The 23,584-nt window shown below is 43.7% G+C and overlaps 1 protein-coding gene across 8 annotated transcripts in view; it reads right to left on the reverse strand.

Annotated features, from left to right (window-relative positions):
- MAD1L1 (mitotic arrest deficient 1 like 1) overlaps positions 1-23,584 on the reverse strand; it is a 743,124-nt gene that overhangs the window by 205,260 nt on the left and 514,280 nt on the right. For 7 of the 8 annotated variants that reach the window (XM_075899591.1, XM_075899593.1, XM_006112872.3 and 4 more), the window contains one exon: positions 5,623-5,830. In XM_075899591.1, the coding sequence (XP_075755706.1) occupies positions 5,623-5,830 (208 nt within the window). Of the gene's footprint in view, positions 1-3,008; positions 3,251-5,622; positions 5,831-23,584 lie in introns of those variants that run through there. The other variant, XM_075899592.1, reaches the window with a different exon arrangement.

Raw genomic sequence — 23,584 nt, forward strand, 5'->3', positions numbered from 1 at the left:
CAGCTGGACTGCATGTGGCTTTTGGCCCAAATCAGAACAGACAACCAGATCATAGCTCTTATCCTTTAATTATGGCTCAGAAATGAATACGGGAATAGAACTTCCTATTATATCACTCAGATGTGAATAAAACATTTTAGGAGGCTATTGCAAGATTTAGTATTAACATACTATGTTTAAAACAGGAAAGAGAGTCTCTGTGCATTGCTCATGAAAAATACCCACCCTCAAATAAACACAACATTGGTTTTAATCAAGGTTTATATGATGGGATAGCAGATCCTTATGAGGAACATTCAGCAGCATGAATGTTCTGTCCCTTCGCCACCGTTGGCTAGTGAACAGAGAAACTGACCCAGTTGGTCAGTACTGCCATATATCTATCCACTCGTCATTTAAGATTATACTCCACCTCTAGAAGGGGTGGCCAGAAAATAAAACCAGAGGCTAATCATAAAAACACAAAAGAAACAGAAAAAGGAGGGAGATAAACAAAAATGGTGGTGAGGAGAGAAAGGAATGATGAAGACAGCATAGAACAGGAAAAGTAGGAAAAGAGTGGGAAGAAATGAGAAGATAAAAGGAGTGGAGTTCACTGCAAGCCAGGACAATGTTTCCCTTCCCCCACCTTTTCAAAGCCATTACAGTTTGCACTCCTGTTTCAGGGACAGGAAAATTAGAAAAGCTCCGCAGATGGCAGCTTCACCTTGGTCCATAGTCCGCTGTTATGCAATTCATATTAGAGATGGCGACAAGAGAGAAACAAACCACCCATAAAGTTTCAGCCCATTCCAAAAATAGGGCTTCCACAACTCTGCCCCATTAATACTATATGGTCCTGAGTCCCATTTTTATAATTCAGGATAGAGGACAATAAGTGGTTATAGCTCACGCTGTCCAAAATTCTCCTTTGCAATAGCCATATTATCCACTTTAATAGAAACGGTTACGGCATAAATGAGAGAAAAGGCCGAGTGAACTCTGTGGCAAGTTGCCAAGTTGTGCTGCAGCCTCCAGTGGTTATGCTCAAAGAGATTTAAAGTCCAATATAACCTTGATTTTTAATAGAGTCACATTTAATGAGCTTTAGCGTCCACCATAATAATTTCCTTATTACCTGTCCAGGAATTGGAACTGTGGTCAGAGAAAAACGTGCAACATTCCAACCCAATGAGAACATTTAATAATAGCCAACACATTATTATCAAAACCATCAGCATCATTGTCCTTAATGTCATTTTTGGTTGCAATAATTATAATTCTTCAAACCTTAAGCATAATTGCAGATCAGACAAGCTTGCTAAATGTAGCAAAGCTGATTGGCTAAAGTCCATCCAAATTTCTCATTTCTGACTGACCCATTCAGTGTACATGGGTACTGCTAAAGGACAAAGCTTAGCAGAATGTGACAATCAAATTTTATATTAAATCACCTGTCAAAGTGCTAAAAAGCAAAGCTATATACATAATCCCTCATTGTCTTTTTGACTGACCAATACATGTAGCTAAAATGTAGCATTCTAGTGTTGGTATAAGAATGTAGCAATAAGCCTTATGCAATGTCCCTCAGTGTACCCCGTCAGCCACCCTTTCTGATTGACAGAAAAGAATGGCCTTAGTGCTGCTGGTAGAGATGCATCAGACAGGCTGCCTGCATCTGTTATTTATGTCAAGGCAGGAACAGACCAGGACACTCTTAGTGACTGATTACCGTCCCCATATGTTATAGGGTTTGTTGATGTAATTGGTAGATATTCTAGAACCTTGTGATTTGTAATTATAAAGGAAGTTTTGTTCTTTGTAGTGATAGTGTTTCGTGATGAGTGAAGAATGAGTTAATTTGGTAAGTTTAAAAGTCATCTCTAGGTGTAGATGTACCAAAGAACAGCGAGGAGGAAGCTGAGGTTACAGAGGTACTGGAAGATCATGTAAACACTTGCATCATGCTGAGGAGCAGACTGATGACCCTAGTGGTGAAGGAAGTACCCTTGCTTTAAGTGTGTGTCTGTGTGATCCTAGTGGGGAAGGAAGTACTTGATTTAAGTGCCCTGACCCTTGGGAGCAGACATGCTGAAATCCATATGGGGCCTCACCCTGAGAGCACAAATGTTCAAATGCCAGAAAAACAACAAAGATAAACACTTGCGTCAATAAGTTTGCATGCAACATGACTACAACACCCATCTACTCAAATGGGAGTTGAGGATTATTAGAGAGGGTAGCTTTGCAAGGTTTCTCTGGGTTCATCCCGCCAAGCAGCAGCCTCAAAGCATCAGAATATGACAGAACTTGACTCCAACCTAACTGGCCACTAGATTGGTCCGAGTCTCCGACTGGTAACTATAACATTGTTGGTGGGACTATGTGTGTATGTGTGCTGATCTCTCTGTATTAGGTCTTTAATAAATGAGGCATATTGAAAGATTTCGTGTGCTTCTTATGAGCAAAACACGCAGCCACTTTTTTCCTGTAGTAGGAGAAATCAGTCCCAGGTTTTCTCTATCCAACTCCACCAATGTTGCCCACCTCCATCTGCAGGGTTTGTCCACCTCCAAAGTTCAGTGCTCAACTTGCTCATATCCTTTCACAGGTTGATACTATAACTGTCTCAAAAAGTGATGCAAATGACATTCCAGTCCATGGCATTTTGCATGAAAACACTGGCTCCCTGTGGCTTCCCTAGCAAGTGACTGAATTGCATCTTGTATAGAAGCTACAGTGGAAGAAGGCACATGGTAGCACTGCCTCAGCTCCATTTCCTGTAGTGACCTATGTTTTCTAAGTATTCCTAGAACAGTAAAAAACAAGGTATATCTAACCCTTTTAGTAGTAATGTATCAGTACCATGAATGCCTTCAAATAGCACCCAACTTGTATAGCTCAACATACCTATCACATCTAATAGTAATGTTGTTTTCAACTATGTTAATCGTTATTTTAATTTTGACTATGCCACTGAAAAAAAAAGCTGGTTTTGCAGTGAAAGAAAGGTGTTAAACAGATTAGTGCATTGTTGTCAGCAGTGTCTGTACATGAGAATGATTCACAAAAGTTAATGAAGCATGAGGAAAGGGGGCTCTTCTTTTACTCCTTTATACAACCAATAGCATGCTGGTACCTTCTGATCTCACAATCCATCCGGGGAACACCCCCGCATCCCGATGCATAGTTCTTAGCTATTTTTTCCATTTTGTTTACATGAATACTTCAGTGTGCACAGAGACGCACCTGGAGGCTGCAGAGGTCCCTCCTGTGAATGTGATAAATGACTGCTAGAGACTGAAGCGAAAACCATACCCGACCCTAGCTAGACACTGCAACTGACATTCTCTCTTCCATACAAGTCAGCAAACAAAAGTCAGAATGACGTAGCAAGGGCTCAGGAGAGAAGGGACACACACTACACATGACAAGCTGAAAATAAACTGAAGCCCAGAGAGCTGTTTGTTTTACTGTCAGAATCAAAGAAAGAACAGAGAACAACTTAAAAATGTATCCCTCTGAGTTAGACACAATCTTGGTAGCATTCTGGCAGAGAAATGCCTTACGAATAGCTACAAGTAAACTGAGGGTGAAGATGCAGATAATAATGAACAGCAAATCACATGGGACATATACAAGAAATATGATCCCCCAGAGGAAATGACCTAATTAGACTATATTATACCCCAGCGATTCATTCAGTAGTGGCAGAGCCAAATATATGACTTCTCCTCTCCATTCTCTCTGCCACTGATGGCAATAGAACCCAGTGGGTGTGGGGGGCAGTGGCATCCACAGATATATCTACAGCATTAAACAAGCTAGTCTGTGCAGAAGCATGAGAGATAGGCACTAAGAGACACATTTATTATAATCTAAACAGTAACATTCAGATTTGAATTGCAGGGTATACACTTTTCCTGATAAATCTCTGTAGAGCTTTTTTCAGAAAAATGACCGTTTTCCCCAAAAAACTTCACTTACATCCACACTGCAATCGCATTCTAAAAAAAGAGTAGTTTTTCCAACATTGGTAAACCTCTTTCTATGAAGAAGAAGCCTTTTCCCAAAAGAGATTTTTCGGAAAAAGGCGTGTGTGGACAGGCAAGAGAGAGTTCTTTCGAAAGAAGAGGAAAGAGGAAAAAGCACAAGTGCTCTGGTGGTCACTCCGTCCATAGTAATCACAGCTTAAATGCAAAATAGCGTCCATTCAGAGTGGCCGCTATCTTTCGAAAAAGCAGATCGCTTTTTCGATGCGCTTTTGCTGTGTAGACGCTCTCTTTTGGAAGAAGTTTTTTTGGAAGATCTCTTTTGGAAAACCTTCTTCTGAAAGACGCCTGCAGTCTAGACTTAGCCTCTGTCCCTCTGGGATTCTTATAGTGGAAACTCCTTGGAATGGGAACTATCCTCCTTAAATGTTTAGAAGCAACTAGCGAGTGCTCCTATAAATAGATAAACAACAGTGGGGATGGACTGCTGTACCTCTAACTTCAGGGATCTCTTAATGCTCCCTCCCCACAGAGAAATGAATGCCATACCTCACTGAGACAGGCTACCTAGATGTTCAGTGTGATTACTTGTACTTATTTAGTGCCATAATCCACAAAGATGTTGGGATAAACACACTCTTAGCAACAATGAAATACTGTCATTTGAGCTAATGGAAAAACTAACAAATTACTTTCAGAATATTTCAGTGTCGTAACAACGAGAGCCACTTTCATCAGGGATTTCTTTAAAAGGCTGAGAAGGTTCATGGGTCACAAAATTTTCTGATTGTGAAGCCTTAGAGAAAAGCACTGTCTTCTGGGCCCCACACTTTAAAAAGTATTATTACCTGCAGGCATTAGCCATACACATCACTACATGTTAGCTCCCCATGGCCCCTCCTTCTGTTGTGTAAATTGGTTTATTTTTCTCTTCCGCTATAGCAGGGAAGTTTTGAGGGGAAGTACATGTAGGTCTGAGTTTCAATAGTTAGATCTCTTGGGTTCTGCAGTGTAAATCAACTCTGCCTAGTCACATCTCAATGCTTTAGGTGACAAGTCACACTTTAATGATATTACTACCTTGGTTTACAGAGTTTTAACTGTGTATAGGAAGGTGCCGAACCTCACAGCTACTGTACTATAAGGTCTCAGTTCCATATTTGAATGGAAGAAAGACTCTGCACTGTACCTCAGGAGTCTAAGATTCTGTGAAGTCTATTTAGGGAAAGATGTACTCTATTTTCATGGAGTAGTGAATTTTGCTATGATTAATGGGGCACATATATACTGATAAACAATATTCATTTGTTTAAAACCAGGTCAGAATAAAAATTCAGTCACTTGCTGAATTATTTTCTGTTGTCCATGAGATCTCTAGAGCTAAGCTCAGCCATGAAAGGAAGGATTTTTTTTTCCTGACCTCTATCAACACTGCCCAGCCAAGGTCACATCATTTAATGTATATAAGAACTATGTATATATAATCCCACCTGGCATCCTCTGCACCACATTCCCAATTTCCTTCATGATATCCCGCCTGCCACATTGCCTGTAATGTCCCTGATCTACTCATTTAGTCAATTGCTCTATCAATGTATCAGTTTGAATAGCAACACTAGGACAGTCACATGACAAAAGGCTATCAAAGTACCTGCAACTTCTTGGGGTGACTGCAAACTTCCAACTATTTCCAGATTCTCAGGGATAGAACCTCCTCCTTCCAGGACCCTGACCATCTCTCTCAGCTTCTCACATTCTTCCTGGAGCTGGTGCTGTTCATCCTTTCGCTGCTGCTTAGCCAGGCTGGCTGGGTTCATGCTAAAGTGAAGCACTTTGGTTTTACTGCGGTCATAGTCACCCTGCAAAATCCAAACATGGTATGTTAACTGTGTAACTGGTCTGAATCCCCACACACTACACCACCAGGCAAAACACAGCAGTGACACACACTGTACACTTAAAGAGCATTGATGTCACAATTCTAGCAATGAAAACCAGCCAAAGAAGGAGCTGCTTTCCCCTTCATAACAAACTTTTAACTAAACAGAATTTGTTCCTGGATAACAACTTCATTATTAAGTTTAACTCCAGAAGTGAAGTTTTATGGTTGCATTTTAAATATCCTGATAGCAGGAGTTTATAAATGAACATGTCAATGACCCCAGTGCCAGCCTAATTTATTACTATAAGTTTCTGATGTCTACAGGACTCCAGTGTGGAGTCCTTAGTGAGTTGTATCAGTCTGTCCCTAGCAACTAGAGACATTTCATTTTACACTCTTTTGAAGGTGAATTAGGTTTATAGCAGTTTAACCAGTCAAATCCTAAACTAATGGATTAATATCCTTCAAAAGTGAGAGGGAGACACTGATATTATACTTGTGATTTTAAAGACATGATCTTCACCTGGACTGCAGAAAGCTTTATAACCCTAAAACAAGCAAAACCATTGCTATCCCTGGCTCTCATTGTATCCTGCTCAGCTGAAGTCCAGAAATGTGGTTTGAATAAACAGGCATTTAACATGATAATATTTTACATTTCCATTAAATCTGAATCTCAAAAGTGATTTCACAAACAACAATGAATCTCAACCGAAGTGTGCAGCAGGTATTAGCCTAACTTTATTATTTATTTAGTATTAAAAATCTGCTAGATGACAGGCAAAGTGAGGCTCGGGGATGCTAAAGCACTTGGTAACTGTCACACAACAGCCCGCTAGCTAAGACAAGCATAGAAACCAGGGGTCCTGACTCGCAGGCACACTTTTTTCTTCACTAGAAACACTCCCTACAGATACTACAGTACTCACTATAGAGTCTGTTCCATATTTTGATTGACATTGTTGTGATATAAGCTCATTCAATAAAACAACAGGAACTGAAGTAACCAATGTCTGCATTTCTGAAAAGTAAAAACCCTTCTTTATATAGCCCTGTTAGCCAAACAGATTGTTCAACCTGCCTACCTCGTTGACCATTGACCCCGACCTGTTATCAGAGGGTATGTCTAGACTACATGGCTCCATCGAGGGAGCCATGTAGATGAGGTTTCTAGACATAGGGAAATGAAGCGGCAATTTAAATAATCACCGCTTCATTTACATCAAAATGGCTGCCGCGCTGTGCTGATCAGATGTTTGGCGGCACAGTGTGGTAGTCTTGACGCTCCAGTAAACCTCATTCCATGAGGCATAATGGGGCGGTCGACAAGGGCTTCCCTTGTTGACTGCGGAGTGTCCAGACTACCACGCTGTGCCACCAAACAGCTGATCGGCACAGCGCAGCAGCCATTTTGATGTAAATGAAGCGGCGATTATTTAAATCGCTGCTTCATTTCCCTATGTCTAGAAACCTCATCTACATGGCTCCGTCGACAGAGCCATGTAGTCTAGACATACCCAGAGGGTCTAAATTTTTTGGGTAAAGGGTTATGGAAGTGATGAAAGTTGTTACAAACAAGTTTGTGAACCAAAATATATGTATTCATAATAGGCTTGGCTCTAGGTCTTAAGGATTACATGTTGAGGACTTAGACTGAGGCCTAGTGCAAGTTGCCAGTTGGTATAAAACAGCATGGCTACGTTTACACTGGCATCCCTTTCCAGAAAAGGGATGCTAATGAGACGAGTCGGAATTGCAAATCCGCGGGGGATTTAAATATCCCCCGCAGCATTTGCATTTACATGGCTGCCGCTTTTTTCCGGCTTATCCCCAAGCTGGAAAAAAGCGGCAGCGATGTAAATGCAAATGCCGCGTCTAGACTGGCGCTTTTCTCCGGCTTATCCCCAAGCTGGAAAAAAGCGGCAGCCATGTAAATGCAAATGCCGCGGGGGATTTGCAATTCCGACTCGTCTCATTAGCATCCCTTTTCCGGAAAGGGATGCCAATGTAGACGTAGCCCATGAGTTTTATCTGCTTGACCAAAGGTTATGGGATATGTGTTTGACCTAATGTTATAAAATTTAGCAATATGTCTCTTAAGATAGGTTAGTAATGCATTTGGTGATAAACAGGTAAACACAAACAAACAGAGAGCATGTTAAGGGCTTTTTGCAGTAAAAGCAAACTGTATTGATGTACCTAAATTATTGCAAATGGGATGGACACAAGTGGTTGGGTTAAATTGTCAGAAATGTAATTATGGACAACCAGAATCCCCAAAAGTGGTCTCCTAGAATATCAAATGTGAACAAGAGTATGAGACATGACTTGATTCAAGATGATCCTCGATGTATGCGGGTGGAATAAGGAAAGGTGTAAAAAAGGTTGTCAAACCCATCCCGAGCTGGGACACAGAGATGATGCCATGGAACAATTGCATGGGAAGTCTGGCCCTGCTCCATCCTTTTTTTCTTACATTTTTGTTTCTAATTTTTTTCCATTAGGTTCTAAGTATTATTCCCTGTGTAAGACTAAGTATAAACAATTCAAGAAATCACTTTACCATATTTATCTTATTCTTATACTTATGTACATTGATTTTGTATAATTTCAGTTACATTTGTCTTCATTAAAAAAAGATTGTCAAAGTTTCTGTGTGCGATCTATCAATTTAATCTTTTTAGCTAACTCTAAATAACCAACTGGATAGTCCTCAGACCCCCCACCCTCCCCTATAATTTACACTACATCTTAGATTTCACATTCAGACAGTAAGGGGGGGAAAGCAAATAAAAGACACATTTCCCTCTCTTTTTAGAAGAGAATATCAGTGAGGGAAGTGGATCTGGCCCACGAAAGCTCATCACCTAATAAACCATCTTGTTAGTCTTTAAAGTGCTGCATAGTCCTGTCTTTTGTTTCAGTGAGGGAAACAGAACTTTAAAGGTTAAATATTTTACAATTGTTTCAGCGCCCTCTAGTGGCTCTTATTGCTACTCATCCCTGTTTTAATAACATTCCCGGGGAAAACATGTTGGCGACAACAAGGAATTCAATGGCACTTTAAAGACTAACAATTTTACTATGGTATAAAGCAGAAAAGCTTATGATTTATGGTGCTATCAGACTCCTTGTTGTTTTTGCTGAAACAGACTAATGTGGCTACCTCTGAAACCTGTCTTGTTGGTGACAGGAACACTGCAGACTAAGTGAAAGGGCTCATCCATCCCATTCAGCCCTGGTGTCCTGAAGCTATTGGCAGGGATGCTCCTCACTCTCTGAAGCTCCTTTCCCACTGGAAAAGGACCAGCAGCTCAAACCATTCTGTTCCCTGCCTCTGCGTTCTCTCCAGGAATCAACTGCAACATCCCTATTGAACCTCAGCTGCTAGGTTTTGCCCTGGCAGGGAATGAGGGGGAGAATCTCTGTGTAAATGGGTGAAAGAGAGAGCACTGTGTTTGTGAGGGAAGACGAGGGTGCTCGGGATAGGGTGTGAGAGTGGTTATGCATGTGTGTGGGTGCACGCTGTCGCTGGCTGGAATGCTGCTGGGCTCTGAGTGCAATATTGCCCAGTAACTTCATAGTGGCCCCCTGCTGGCTGCCGCATCTGTAACTAACAAGCACTCATCTCTCAGCTCTATGCCCTGCAGCTGCCTCCTAAAGAGGATGAAAGAGAGCCAATGCTAAGAGCTGGCTGGGAAGCCAGTGATCATATAAAATATCATGTATAGTTAGGTGAAGGAACCGTTTTTAAATAGATGAAAGATGGGGACGTCCACAAACTAATGAGGATTAGACTATTTCCTGCCCTCTACACCCTTGAAGAAGCAAATAGCCTTACAAACTTTATACCATGTGCCCATGACCCTCCAAAAGCTGGAATGCTGGGCCTCCCCCCACCTCCCAGCTTACCAGGCAAGTTGCTCCTGGCAAACATACCACACATCAGCATCTATGAATGTGGACTTTTCCCTCAGGCAGCAACCTAACCAGGATCATATGCTACTTAACACAGGACTTCCCTTTCCTTATTACACAACCAGGATAACTGGCAGGTCCTGGGGCAGGGGGCTCTCTCTCCAGTCTTCACCCTCACTTTGCTTTCCAGAGAGGGCAAAATCACAGTTAATCATACTCAGGTTGCCTGGTGAGAGGATGCTGGGATCCCCTAGCCTCAGACACACTCGTCCTGTGGAAAATGATCCAAGAGGCATGTGTGTGTGTCTCTCTCACTTGTCAACTGGGCTTTTATGCTGCACCCCCCGCTGAAGTATCTAAGCCCCTTATCCTGGCACCTCACACACATGGTCACATGCTAGACACTGAATGGATCTCTGAACTGAGTATAATCAGACAATATTGGCGATTACTCACACCTTTCCTGCCGAGACCACTTTGACCTGCTAGGCACTAGTTTGTTCACTCCAATTTCTTTCTGTATACAGTCCTGCCTTTCTAAGTCATTGCCACAAAGCTGCAGTACTGTGGCTCTTATCTCTCTATCAGCCCAGTATTTTCTAGGTTAGATAAACACCTGCCAGGATAATACTTAGTCCTGCCATGAGTACAGGGGACTCTTGAGATCCCTTTCAATCCTATGATTCCATGATTTCCTCCTTTTATATCACATATCCTTGCTAGCACATATTCTTAAATCAGCACTGGAATACAATTTCAGCTTTAGGGGCGCTCACCAGCTCTTCTGACATTGTTGGTGAATTAATTAGTCTGACATTAAACTTCATTTACAGGCGGGCACACATTTTAAAAACCTGATGTGGTAAGAAGACAGTATCTTACGGCCATGATAAAATGAATTTCATTTTAAATTACTGGGAAAGATCACTATAATATTTGGTATGTTCCTGCTAGCATCAGGACAGGACACTGGTTTCTTCTATAGTCTATACAGTGCTGATCGTTATTTTCCCCTTGAGCAGGACTGGGCAAAATACGGCCCAGGGACAGGATCCAGCCTTCCAAGCCACCGGATCCGGCCCACGGATGCAGCAGGGAGCCTCCGGCAGAGTCCCTGTTTCCCACGCCCCACTGCTCAGAAAAGTGACTGCTGTGGCTGTTTCTCTTTCACAGCTATGAGCCTGGGGGAGGGGAGAGTTGTGCTTTATGTAGTGCTCCCACCCCCAGCACAATCCCATTGGCCGATTTCTGGACAATGGGAGCTGCCTGTTTGAAGAACAGGCAGTGAGTAGTGAGTAAAGCACCCACCCCCACACCCTCAGGCTCTTATTCTCCAACACACATGGCCCCTGAAGCCTGTGCGGGGGCAGAGCAGGCAGGGAGGCTGCCTGAGAACCCAGCTGGGCTGCTGGCTGGGAGACAGCCAGGTAAGTCTCCTGGCCAGAGCCTGCCTCTGTCCCCTAGCCTCCCCTTCCTCTCATCCCTCTGCCCCCCCACTACTGCCTCCCTACATAAGCCAAACCCTCTGTCCCCTTCCTGAACCTACACTCCCTCTCAGACCCTGCACCCCAGTCCCATGCCCCAGGTCAGAACCCCTTCCTGCCCTAGGTCACATCCCAAATCCCTGTACTCCTCCTGCACTCAAGTTTCCTGCCCCAGGTCACAACCCCCTCCTGCCTAAGTCACAACTCAAACCTCTGCATCCCAATCCCCTGCTCTAGGTCACAACCCAACCCCCTGCACTCAAGTTCAGTGCCCCAGGTCACAACCGCCTCCTTCACCCAAACTCCCTCCCAGATCCCACACTACTGCCTGCACCCTAATCTCTTAGCCCAACTTCCCTTCTGCACCCCATCTTCATTGCAGACCCCACAGCTCCTCTATTAATATCATGGAAGAGTGCAGCCTTTGACCACTCAGTTCCAACCAATAGGAACTGAGAGATTTTGCTGGGAGTGGATGTAGTTAGTGAAGTTTCCCCCTGCCCTACAGAGAACTACATGGAACATCTGGAGCGGGCTGGTAGGCAGAGAAACCTGGTTGAGAGTGATGCTGGCTACCAAAATAAAGAACTCTATAATAATGGGGGATTTTAATTACCCCCATATTGACTGGATACATATCGCCTCAGGAAGAGAAGCAGAGATAAAATTTCTCAATGGCTTAAATGACTGCTTCTTGACAGCTGGTGCAGGAACCCACAAGGGGAGAGGCAATTCTCGATTTAGTCCTGAGTGGAGTGCAAGATCAGGTCCAGGCAGGGGCGGATATAGGGCAGGGCGAACGGGGAGGCCGCCCTGGGCCCCACGCTTAAAAAAGCCCCGCGCATGCGCTGTGGCGCCACCGCGCATGCGCATGGCATCACAGCGCATGCGCCATGGCAAAGGGGGGGGCCCCGCAAAACAGTCATCTGCCCCTGGGTCCAGGATATAACCGTTACAGGACCGCTTGGGAATACTGACCATAATATAATAACATTCAACATTCCTGTGGTGGGAAGAACACCGCAGCAGTCCAGCACCCTGGCATTTAATTTCAAAAGGGGGAATTACACAAAAATGAGGAGGTTAGTTAAACAGAAATTAAAAGGCACAGTGACTAGAGCCAAATCCCTGAAAGCTGCATGGGAACCTTTTAAAGACACCATAATAGAGGCCCAACTTAAATGTATACCCCAAATTAAAAGACATAGCAAGAGACCTAAAAAAGAGTCACCGTGGCTTAACCACCATGTAAAAGAAGCAGTGAGGGACAAAAAGGTATCTTTTAAGAAGTGGAAGTCCAATCCTAGTGAGATAAATAGAAAAGAACATAAACACTGTCAAATCAAGTGTAAAAATGTAATAAGAAAAGCAAAAAAAGATTTTGAGGAACAGCTAGCCAAAAACTCAAAAAGAAATAACAAAATGTTTAAGTACATTAGAAGCAGGAAGCCTGCTAAAAAACCTGTGGGTCCCCTAGATGATCAAGCTTATAAAAGGAGCAATCAAGGACAATAAAGCCATTGCGGAGAAACTAAATGATTTCTTTGCTTCAATCTTCACGGCTGAGGACGTTGGGGAGATTCCTGAATCTGCACCGTCCTTTGTGGGTGACGAATCTGAGGAACTGTCCCGGATTGAAGTGTCATTAGAGGAGGTTTTGGAACAAATAGAAAAACTTAATGTTACCAAATCTCCGGGACCGGATGGCATTCATCCAAGGGTTCTAAAAGCACTCAAATGGGAAATTGCTGAGCTATTATCTGTGGTTTGTAACCTATCCTTTAAATCGGCTTCCGTACCTAATGACTGGAAGGTAGCCAACGTGACACCAATATTTAAAAAGGGCTGTAGAGGCGATCCTGGCAATTACAGACCGGTAAGTCTAACGTCAGTACCGGGCAAATCAGTCGAAACAATAGTAAAGAATAAAATTGTGAAGTATGTAGAAGAACATAATTTGTTGGACAAAAGTCAACATGGTTTCTGTAAAGGGAAATCCTGTCTTACTAATCTGTTAGAGTTCTTTGAAGGGGTTAACAAACATGCGGACAAGGGGGATCCAGTAGATATAGTATACTTGGATTTTCAGAAAGCCTTTGACAAGGTCCCTCACCAAAGGCTCTTGTGTAAATTACATGGCCATGGGATAAGAGGGAAGGTCCTTTCTTGGATTGAGAACTGGTTAAAAGACAGGAAACAAAGGGTAGGAATAAATGGTAAATTTTCAGATTGGAGAGGGGTAAATAGTAGTGTCCCCCAAGGGTCAGTCCTGGGACCAATCCTTTTCAACTTATTCATAAATGATCAGGAGAAAGGGGTAAGCAGTAAGGTAGTAAAGTTTGCAGATGATACAATACTGTTTAGGATAGTCAAGACAGAAGCAGACTGTGAGGGACTCCAAGAAGATCTCACCAAACTGAGTGATTGGGCAACAAAATGGCAAATGAAATTTAATGTGGATAAGTGAAAAGTAATGCACATCGGGAAAAATAACCCCAACTATACGTACAGTATGATGGGGGCTAATTTGGCTACGACAAATCAGGAAAGAGATCTTGGAGTTATTGTGGACAGTTCTCTGAAAACTTCCACACAGTGTGCAGAGGAGGTCAAAAAGGCAAATAGGATGCTAGGAATTATTAGGAAAGGGATAGAAAATAAGACCCAGAATATCTTACTGCCCCTGTATAAAACTATGGTACGCCCACATCTTGAATACTGTGTACAGATGTGGTCTCCTCACCTCAAAAAAGATATTCTGGCCTTGGAAAGGGTTCAGAAAAGGGCAACTAAAATGATTAGGGGTTTGGAATGGGTCCCATATGAGGAGAGGTTAAAGCGACTAGGACTTTTCAGTTTAGAAAAGAGGAGACTGAGGGGGGGATATGATAGAGGTCTATAAAATCATGAGTGGTGTGGAGAGGGCGGATAAAGAAAAGTTATTTATTAGTTCCCTAAATAGAAGAACTAGAGGACACCAAATGAAATTAATGGGGAGCAGGTTTAAAACTAATAAAAGAAAGTTCTTCTTCACACAGCGTGTAGTCAACCTGTGGAACTCCTTGCCAGAGGAGGCTGTGAAGGCTAGGATTATAATAGAGTTTAAAGAAAAGCTAGATAATTTCATGGAGGTTAGGTCCATAAAAGGCTATTAGCCAGGGGATAAAATGGTGTCCTTGGCCTCTGTCTGTCAGAGGCTGGAGAGGGATGGCAGGAGACAAATCGCTTGATCATTGTCTTCGGTCCACCCTCTCTGGGGCACCTGGTGTTGGCCACTGTCGGTAGACAAGATACTGGGCTAGATGGACCTTTGGTCTGACTCAGTACGGCCGTTCTTATGTTCTGGCTCTCCACCCTCTCCCAGATGTTGTACCCCTCTTATGCCCCTCCCCCAGGCTACAATCTTCTCCTGCACCCATGCATCCTTCTGGACCAGGACCCCAATCCACTGCCCCAGTTTAAAATCACCTCCCGTGACTCAAACTCCCTCTCAGACCCCAAACCCTCTCCTGCAACCCAGTCCCCTACCTTGAGCTCCCTTCTGTACCTAATCTCCATCCCAGACCCCGAACCACTTCCACAGAAAAATGCAGCCCTTGATCACTTACCAAAATCTTGGAGTGAACACCCCCCCCATCAAAAATTATTGCATCATTTTAATACGAGTTTCAGTGGAATGTAAAAAGTGTTCTGTGGTCTCCAGAGACTCTGCACAGCTTGTTCAGAGTTTGGATAGCTGGGATTAATGTGCAGAAGTAACTGGCTCTTTCCCAGACTTAGAACATTTCTTACAGGGAAATATGAGACTTATTTTGACGAGAGCTCCTCCATGAGACCTGCAGACAATCCACTTGCTGGAAACACTGAAAAACATAATAAGGATTCCTTAGGCTTAGTCCATCTGTCATTTGTGTAGGCAGCATGTCTGTTCTCAACAGCACTTTATTTTGAAACTCGCTCATATTGGAGAGGTGTACTGCACATTTTGCTAATTAATATGATAAACTTGGCAAAGGTAATGCGCTTAGTAATAGGATACCCAACAGGGCACATTTCTTCTACTTCAGTTCCATTCAGTGGCCTTGAAATGTGAGAAGGACAGGGATGAGAAAGTAACTTCAAGACACAGTAATGACCTTCAGTGGATCTTCCTCCATGGAATGTTGAACTGGTAATTCAGATGTGACAGAAAGAAGTACAAAGAGTGTCAGTTCAGAGTGAAGTGATAAATGACTTGATTGATTGTCACCAGATGTGACTGACACTTAAGCAGTACAGTGAATTATTCATTCTTGGAAAGTGAGATGCTAACTAGATGATTTGGTGGTTCAGGCAGCAAAACCATATCTATGCAAGAATGGATCTATAGCTTTTCTCCATTTCTACAAATGGTTCAGCTCTGGTAGCCACAAGTAATGTTCAGCCAATCCATACTGATGAATTGATGCCTCTGAAATTCATATGTTCTGCACCTTATAACATGTTGTTTTCATGTGCAGCTTTGAAACAGGCCTGCCTGGGAACTTTGTCTAGAGCAGTGGTCACCAAATGGTCGAAATCAACCAGTTGATCGCAGCGTCCCTAGGAGTTGATCACCCTAGCCAGCTGGCCAGCTGGCTGACTCAGTGGGCTGAATGCTGCAGCCAGCTGGCCAGGCAGTTACCTCTCTTTGATCTAGCCCAATTGGAGTGAGGTACAACTTCAGCAGACTGAATACTGTGGCCAGCTGAGCTGGAGCAAAGAGAGGCAGCCACACAGACGGCTGCCCCCTTTTTGTTAACTTGCCAGCTAGAAGGTGGGCTGGAAGAGGTGCATGTACATCCCCAGCTCCTGTCTCCTGCATGCAGGGGACTGAGCCTGCTCTGCAGAACCAGGGCTGGGAGGCTGGCACAGGTGGCATGCTGGGGACTGGGCTACGCCGTGCTGTTCCCCAAGGAATGTTTGCAGCGTTGGGGAGCCCCTTCCCCAGCACCCCGGTATGCCAGGCTGGGCTGGAGCCAGCCCTGGGCTCTGCCTGATCCAACCCCAACCCCAGTCCCACTGTATGCAGGCAAAGGGCTAGGATGGGCAAGGAAGAGACTCTGCCCCGCCTCCCTCCTTGCCCCAGCACTACTTCCAGAAGGCTGCAAATCCCAGTGCTGCTGCACTGTTGGTGAGTGCGCTGGGGGCACAGGGATGTGGGGGCAGGATGGGAGGGGGCAGGGGTTGCACTGAGGGACATGGGATGATTCATGGGATCAAGCTGGGGGGGATCATGAGGCTGAAGGGAGTGAGTCTGGAGCAGAGGGAAGACAGGGGGGAAGATAGGGGGGATACAATTTTACTTTGCAGAAGCTGCACTCCCCATTTCTTTGCCTCCCTCCCCAACTAGCTATTTGGCTGCATTCTCACCCTTTTTTGCATTACTCTTCCACCCCCTTCCACTTCCAAACTCCCTCTTGTACCCCCAACCCACACCCTCTCCTGCCGCATGACACTCTTCCAGACCCTGCCCTCCTCACTCCGTCCTGCCCTTCCCACTTCCCACCCAGATCCTGCATCCCTATCCCATTTAATGGCAGGCTTGTTCTGAACATTGAGCCCCTCATTTCTGTTCCCACCCCAGAGCCTAAGAGTGTTCACAAAATCTCCTAACTCTGGAACCCCCGAAAAGTAAATCTGGCCTATAGGAAGCCCTGAACCTCAGTCCTCCCTGTCACTTCCTCTCAGCCCGTGGGGCTGGAGTGCCAGAAGAGTGAGGTGTCTCATTTGGGGGCCACATCAGTGTGGGTTGGGGTTTTCTGGGAGGAATTTTTTTGCTTCTCACTTGTGTGGTCCCCAGCTGATTTTTCTGTGGGTCAGTGACCCCTAACCCAAAAAAGGTTCCCTGCCCCTGCCATGAAGAAAGAAAACATGGAAACCTTTTGTGTTGGACATAATATTTTACTTTATTTAAAATGAAGTTTGATAAACTAACATGAGAAAGTTAAAACACTTAATCTGGTTAATAAATTTAAATTAAACCATTTTCCCCAGCTGCAGCACTAGCAAAATGGCTCGGGTTTAATTATGTAGTTAACTGTGAGTTTCCATTAGCAACCTGTAGTCTGCATAAAGTTCTGGAGAGGGCGGGACCTCAAGAAAGGGGTGGGGTCTCGGGGAAGGGATGGGGTACATCCTGATCTTTAAAAAGAGATTGAGTGTAAAAAGACTGGAGACCACTGGTCTAGACCAAGCATGACTCCCACAGAAATCTTCCCACTGAATAATGAGAAACTACAGTCACCATATCACCTCTGTCCTGACCCCATACAGACATCTTAAATAACAGCTATGAAAAAAGTGACAAATTTTGTCTTCAGAAATGTCAAAGAGAAACACAGTTGTGGCATAGGTGAACTACTCAGTGAGGGTTTGGCTTGCAACAGTCTTCCTCGTAAACGGATTAGGAGAAATAATAAAACAGAATTTGGAATAGGGCTGGTTTGCAGTCTAAAGCTTGGCTATTGCAAGCTAAAAGTATTACAACAGCAGTAACTGCAGTGCCTCTTCACACTTTCTTGCCACAACGAAAACTTTTGTGCTTTCATGATTATACCATTCTGAAAGCATTAAAATCTTGATAACTCAGTCTTCTGTATGAAGGTCTCTGTATTAAAATACCCATATGTTTTCACACACTTTCCATAATGGAAATACCTTACCTTTACAAGTCTTTTTGATGAAATAACGATTGAGGGCAACTCCTTAAAATCTATGAAAAATAGAAATTCCTTCTATAGAAACAGTGTGGATGAGAGAAAACTCCCAGCGATATCATCTTGAATATGTTTATACTTGAAGATGGTTCTGGAATGTGTATGTGTGTGTGTTTGGCAATTACATCTTTACAATTCAGGTAGGCCCTTCTCCTAAAGCCATAAAAGCTACTCACAAATTATTATGAGGGGTGTATGGTGAAAATGAAGTGCTTAGAAGAATATGACTCATTTTTATTTCAAACCCTGAATGTCCAGCATATTCACTGAATCTTACAAATATGCGGCATACATTCAGAGTCCCTGAGAATAGAGGTCTGCAAGCAAAGGAAGCTGTCTCAACTATTGCGAATCAATCTGTTTGATATTCATTAATGAAACAAAATGCAGACGGCTCAGACACTTCAACAAGGCTCTGATTGGCTTGAAGCAACTTCGGCAACAGCCATCAAGGATTTTTAATAACTGATTTTACACTGCCATGTACTGTAACTACGTTCCACTGTATTAGAGAGAAAACTGGTTAACACCCAGAGATGAGTCTGATATGCACTTATAAGTGGCACAGTGTATTACATATTCTTTTTATATTCATGATGTCAAGAAAACTAAAAAAATAAATAAAAAATAACGACTTTTGGGGAGTACAAAACATATTCTGGTGCAACATATGGATAGCAGAATTTAATCTTTTTTACTTTGCACAGGAGCAGATGGCAGAATCCACAACTGAAAAAGGGCTTGTGTTTGTAAGCTTTTCAGGAAGGGACTCTTTCATTGTGTGGACAGTTCCTAGCACAATATGGGTGCTATCAGAATACAAACAACAATATGCGATACTTTTTCTCAACTGAAGAGCCTATTCACACACTGATTTCTTAACAGAGAAATCCATAAAGCTTCTGGAATTCGAGGTGTACGCAGTCTATAAACAGTGTCAAAGGAAATTAAACAGGCATCAGGAGAATCTAATGTTGCTTATTAAATTCTAGCAACTTTACAGGAAAGATGGCTTAATACCTCCCTTGGCAGAAAACCCCAAATGACCGCTGCACCCACTTGAAAGGGGTGGTAGGGAAAACTACTTCCAAATGGTGAGCTAAAAGGCAAGACGAAGCTTGAATAGTATTTGAAGAGGGGAGGAATGAAAGGATTCCCGAACACTCTGCCCTACATATAGTCTTTTCTTCTTTGTAGCACACTCACGCTCACATTTGGAGGTTTTGTTTCCATTGTTCTAGATTACTTCACATTATTGTCTTGAGTCAAGTTAGCTTGAGTATGTGGGTGAGCAGTTTTGCCTATCAATGACTTTTCTCTAACTTTTCACCTGAGTATTTGGTCTCTTCTTGTGGTTATTCTGGCAGTGTCTGTGTTAAGTTCGCTGCTGTTTGCCTACTTTATATTAGCGCAAGGCAGCCACAAAATGAAGTGTTATCCTGTCCCAGAAAACACCATTTCAGTGTAATTTGTTTCTTGTTTATGTTTCTCTGCTCAAGATTGTAAAAGCGATTAGAGCAAAATCCAAACTAAACCATATCCAAGAATTCCCTCTACACCCAATGTACAAAAGCACAACCCACTGACCAAACCCCAGCTCCCTTTGCTGCAGAAGATAACCACACTAAGGGACCTCTAAAATCCTCAGAAACTGTATTCAGAGATGGAATGCAAAGATGAGACAAAGGAAAACTAACCAATAACAAACACACACCACCTGCTGCCTGTAGCCCTGCCAGAAGCACACACACTTGGAACGGAAAAAGCTGAGAAAAGAAGGCTACTGGATTGTCACAAAGGGGTATGCTTGTTCACATTATATTTTATATCTGTTCCTCCCTCTTCTCTGATTCTACTCCCCATCACCCAGAGATGAATGACCTCTACAGGGGTCACAACACTCGAAACTGGAAGTTGAATCTAACTTGGTCTTTTTCACTCCTTCCTCTCCCTAAAAACAATGAGATCCAAAGTTTTAGTTCTGTTCAGATGACAAACTTTGGACCACTCTTCCCGCCTACCTCAATTACTGCAGTCTCCTTCAATACCCATATCCTCCCCCTCCAGTCCTTAGAACACCACAGATGCTATGACATTCTAAGTGCCTTGTTGATTTGACATATGTATCTCATACCTCCTGCAAGCCCCTCGCAGTTCTCCAACACCTCACGTTTAAGATTCTTGTCATGACATTCACGGACCAGCATAATTCTTCCCTTCTTACTTAACCAGCCACATCTTCCCCTTGGCCCTATCAATGATATCACCCTCAATCTACTTCACCCGTTTCTTCCACAATCAGTACTGCCCCCTAGTCTTTCACCGTCTTGAGCTGATCTGCAAGGTCACATTATAGCATCCTGCATGAAATTCCTCCCTAGACCCTCTTTTACAGCAGTACCTACAACAAATTAGCAGCTAGGGAAAGAGGCAGTTGGAGATAGACAGGTCACAAACAACTCCCCTTCCCAATCACCCTGTGACTATCATTTCTCTCACATTACATCTTCCTCTGTGGCTGTACAAAATGTAGCACACTTTGAGCACCGCTGTAAAGTTCATGATAAATTAAATTTTGCCAGAAGTACTACAACTTTTCAGATGCCGTTATCAATATAGTGCCTTTGTACTCAGCGCCAAACTGGATATGCTCTGTGGAACGCAATCCACTTTGCACAAACCTCACAGAAGAAGGGTTTTGAATGTGATATGCAGACTAACAATCACATCTTCAAACAAGCATGGCAAGAGGCTTCAGCGTGGGGATGGTTGGGTATGTTGCTGGAACAGTTTGAGAACATTCAAATGCCTGATACTCCATCTTGATCATTGCTTGATTCATTGTTTAAAAAAAATAAGAAAAATTACATATTGCTCTGGCTCAGCAGGTTGCTGCCTAATGCTTAGAAGTCTGGGAGTTGTGAACTCAAGGCTTGTTACAGCGCTGCAGTGAAGTGCAGTGGAAGTGCTGAAATGTTTCAGTATCTTTCCATGGTTCTTTACTCCCTTAAGTCATATTAATCATGGGCGTCTGGTGCTGGGGCAGTGCTGCCCCCTCCCAACTTGTACCTGGGGTTGCTGTGGAATGTTGTTAGTGTGGCTCAGGCAGGTTCCAGCGCAGCTGGGAAGGAAGAGAAGCAGGGAGCCTCCTCAGCAGCCTGCCCCTGAATCTGCATGGTATAGGCACAAGGCTCCAGTTATAGTCACTTAGGGTATGTCTACACTGCCACCCTAGTTCGAACTAGGGTGGCTAATGTAGGCATTCAAAGTTGCAAATGAAGCCCGGGATTTAAATATCCCGGGCTTCATTTGCATCTTGCCGGGCACCCCCATTTTTAAATCCCCCTTAGTGCGGACTCCGTGCCTGTGGCTACACGCGGCACGGAGTAGGTAGTTTGAATTAGACTCTCTAATTCGAACTACCGTTACTCCTCGTTGAACGAGAACCCCCCCCCCCCAACAAGCCTCTGTGCATTCAGATCTCCCACTGAGCCACCCACACCCAGACTGCCCCACACCTGGATACCGCACAGTAACTCCCTCCACATTTGGACTATGCTGGGCTGAGCCTGCCCAGCCACACCTAGTACACCTGGCACAGAGGGGCAGGACCAGCCCTCACACTGTGTAAGGCCAGTGCAGCCTCACTGCCAAATTCCTGTACCAGGGGAGGCTGGGGTTTCAGAGTGATCTTCGCACCTCAATGCAGCCAGTGGCCTGTGCTTCCTTCTGCTAGAAATGTGAAGATTACAGGTTTGTTCAAATTCTGTGATGGGTAAGGCAGGGGAGCACTTGGTTGGGGAGGGCAGTGATCTTGATCAGTGGGAACCTGGGGAGACAGGGCTGTGGAGGGAAGAAATGGGGGACAGAGGGAGGAGCGGTGTGGTGGCAAGGAAGAGACACATTATTGGTAGGATAAGTCTCAACTTTTTCCAGTGGATGGGAGATTACATTTGCCTGGTGAGAACGGGGCTGGGGATTTGGTTCCTTTACCTCTGGAGATTGAGTCTGCCAGTCTGATGCATAAAGCTGGCACCATCATGCTGCCTCAGTGGGATATTTTACCTTCTTGGTTCTATGAGCTGAATGGGTGCTGTAAGTTAAAGAAGCAGCCATCCTGAATTTTACTGGCATGTCCCCTGGCAATTCTTATTCCTTGTCTGAGGTGCTTATTGCTGTTGAAACAATCAAAATAGGAAGCCCTCAACTTGTTTGTGTGAAGAAGTGAAAATGAGGCGGCAACTTTTGCAGTCTGATTCTAGTTATTTTCTTTCTGTCAGGGAGCAAATGCTAGCTGAGGGTGAGGCCTGACACCTTGTTTGACTGTGTGAAGACAGCACAGTGATTTCTCAATTAGCGTTAACTGGTGCTTGCCACTCTGTGTTCCCCAGGATCAATGAGAGGAGTCTGGGGCATTTGCAAGCTACCTGAATGTCAGCTATGAGGTTGTATAACAAACCTGTGAATGACATTTCTTACTCCCAAATTTAGTGCTTTTAATTAGATACCTTCTGCATGTCTGGCACCTGGTACAAAACATGTTCCATTTTGTTGAGAAAGAAATTGCAGAGAAGTGGAGGGTTTTTAAAAAAAATAATTTTCTTAGGTTCCGGGATTTGACTGGAAAGGGACAAGCACGCAGTGAGCAGGGACACAGGATGCACAGGAAAAAGAGGAGGAAGAAAGTGGGAAGGGGGTGGGGCTTGGGAAGGGAAGCTACTGCCTCCCCAATTGGAAGCTTCACCGACCGCCCATGGCATTTATATTAGGAAACTGATCCTCTGCTGACAGTGGTTGTCAATTATAGATTCTTTGAACTAGTGCTAGAAAGGGTTTAACTTCTAGCATAGTAGAAAAGACCTTTAGATTTTTTTTTCAATATCATTGCAGAAAATGCAGCAGAGTGTGAATGGTTTGAAGAACCCATTTTTGACAACCACTGTCAGCAACAGAACAACTTCCAATTGAGTTTTATAGCAAACATTCACTCCATATAAACAGGGTCCATGAAGGTAATCTTGAATAATGAAAAAAACAACAAATGATCTGGTAGCACTTTATAGACTAACGAAACATGTAGATGGTATGTGGGCACAGCCCACTTCTTCAGATGACCGGAGTTAGAAATATTCCTTCAGGCGGAGGCGATGAAAATAGGATTCCAGATCCCCACAGAACTGAATCATATTTGTGGGGGGGGGGGGGGGGCAGAAGAAGAGTCCATGGGATAGGACAGATTCTTCTGCTGGGCTGAGAGAGTGATTAGATAGGGTGATGATGTTGTTGGGTGAGTTTAAAGTATCCGTTATGAGAGATCCTGAGACATGTAGCAGTTTGGACAGTTTATCATCCTTTTTCCTCTGAAGGGAGATGAAATGGTCCTTGTAGGTGGTTTATTGAATAGTAGTAAAGTCTTGAAGAGGTGAAATGTGTGTGGAGGCTTGCTTTTTTATTATAGTTCCTAATGTAGTTCCTCCTTGATTTTCTTCTGTTTGTTGTGGAGAATGCTGACAAAGTGGTTCCTTAGATTTTTGCGAGGGTGTGGCATAATCTCTGGCTGTAATCTGTGGGGTATGTAGATTGTAGTGGGTT

The sequence above is a fragment of the Pelodiscus sinensis genome, chromosome 16, assembly GCF_049634645.1.
Source record: "Pelodiscus sinensis isolate JC-2024 chromosome 16, ASM4963464v1, whole genome shotgun sequence".
Lineage (NCBI taxonomy): Eukaryota > Metazoa > Chordata > Testudines > Trionychidae > Pelodiscus > Pelodiscus sinensis.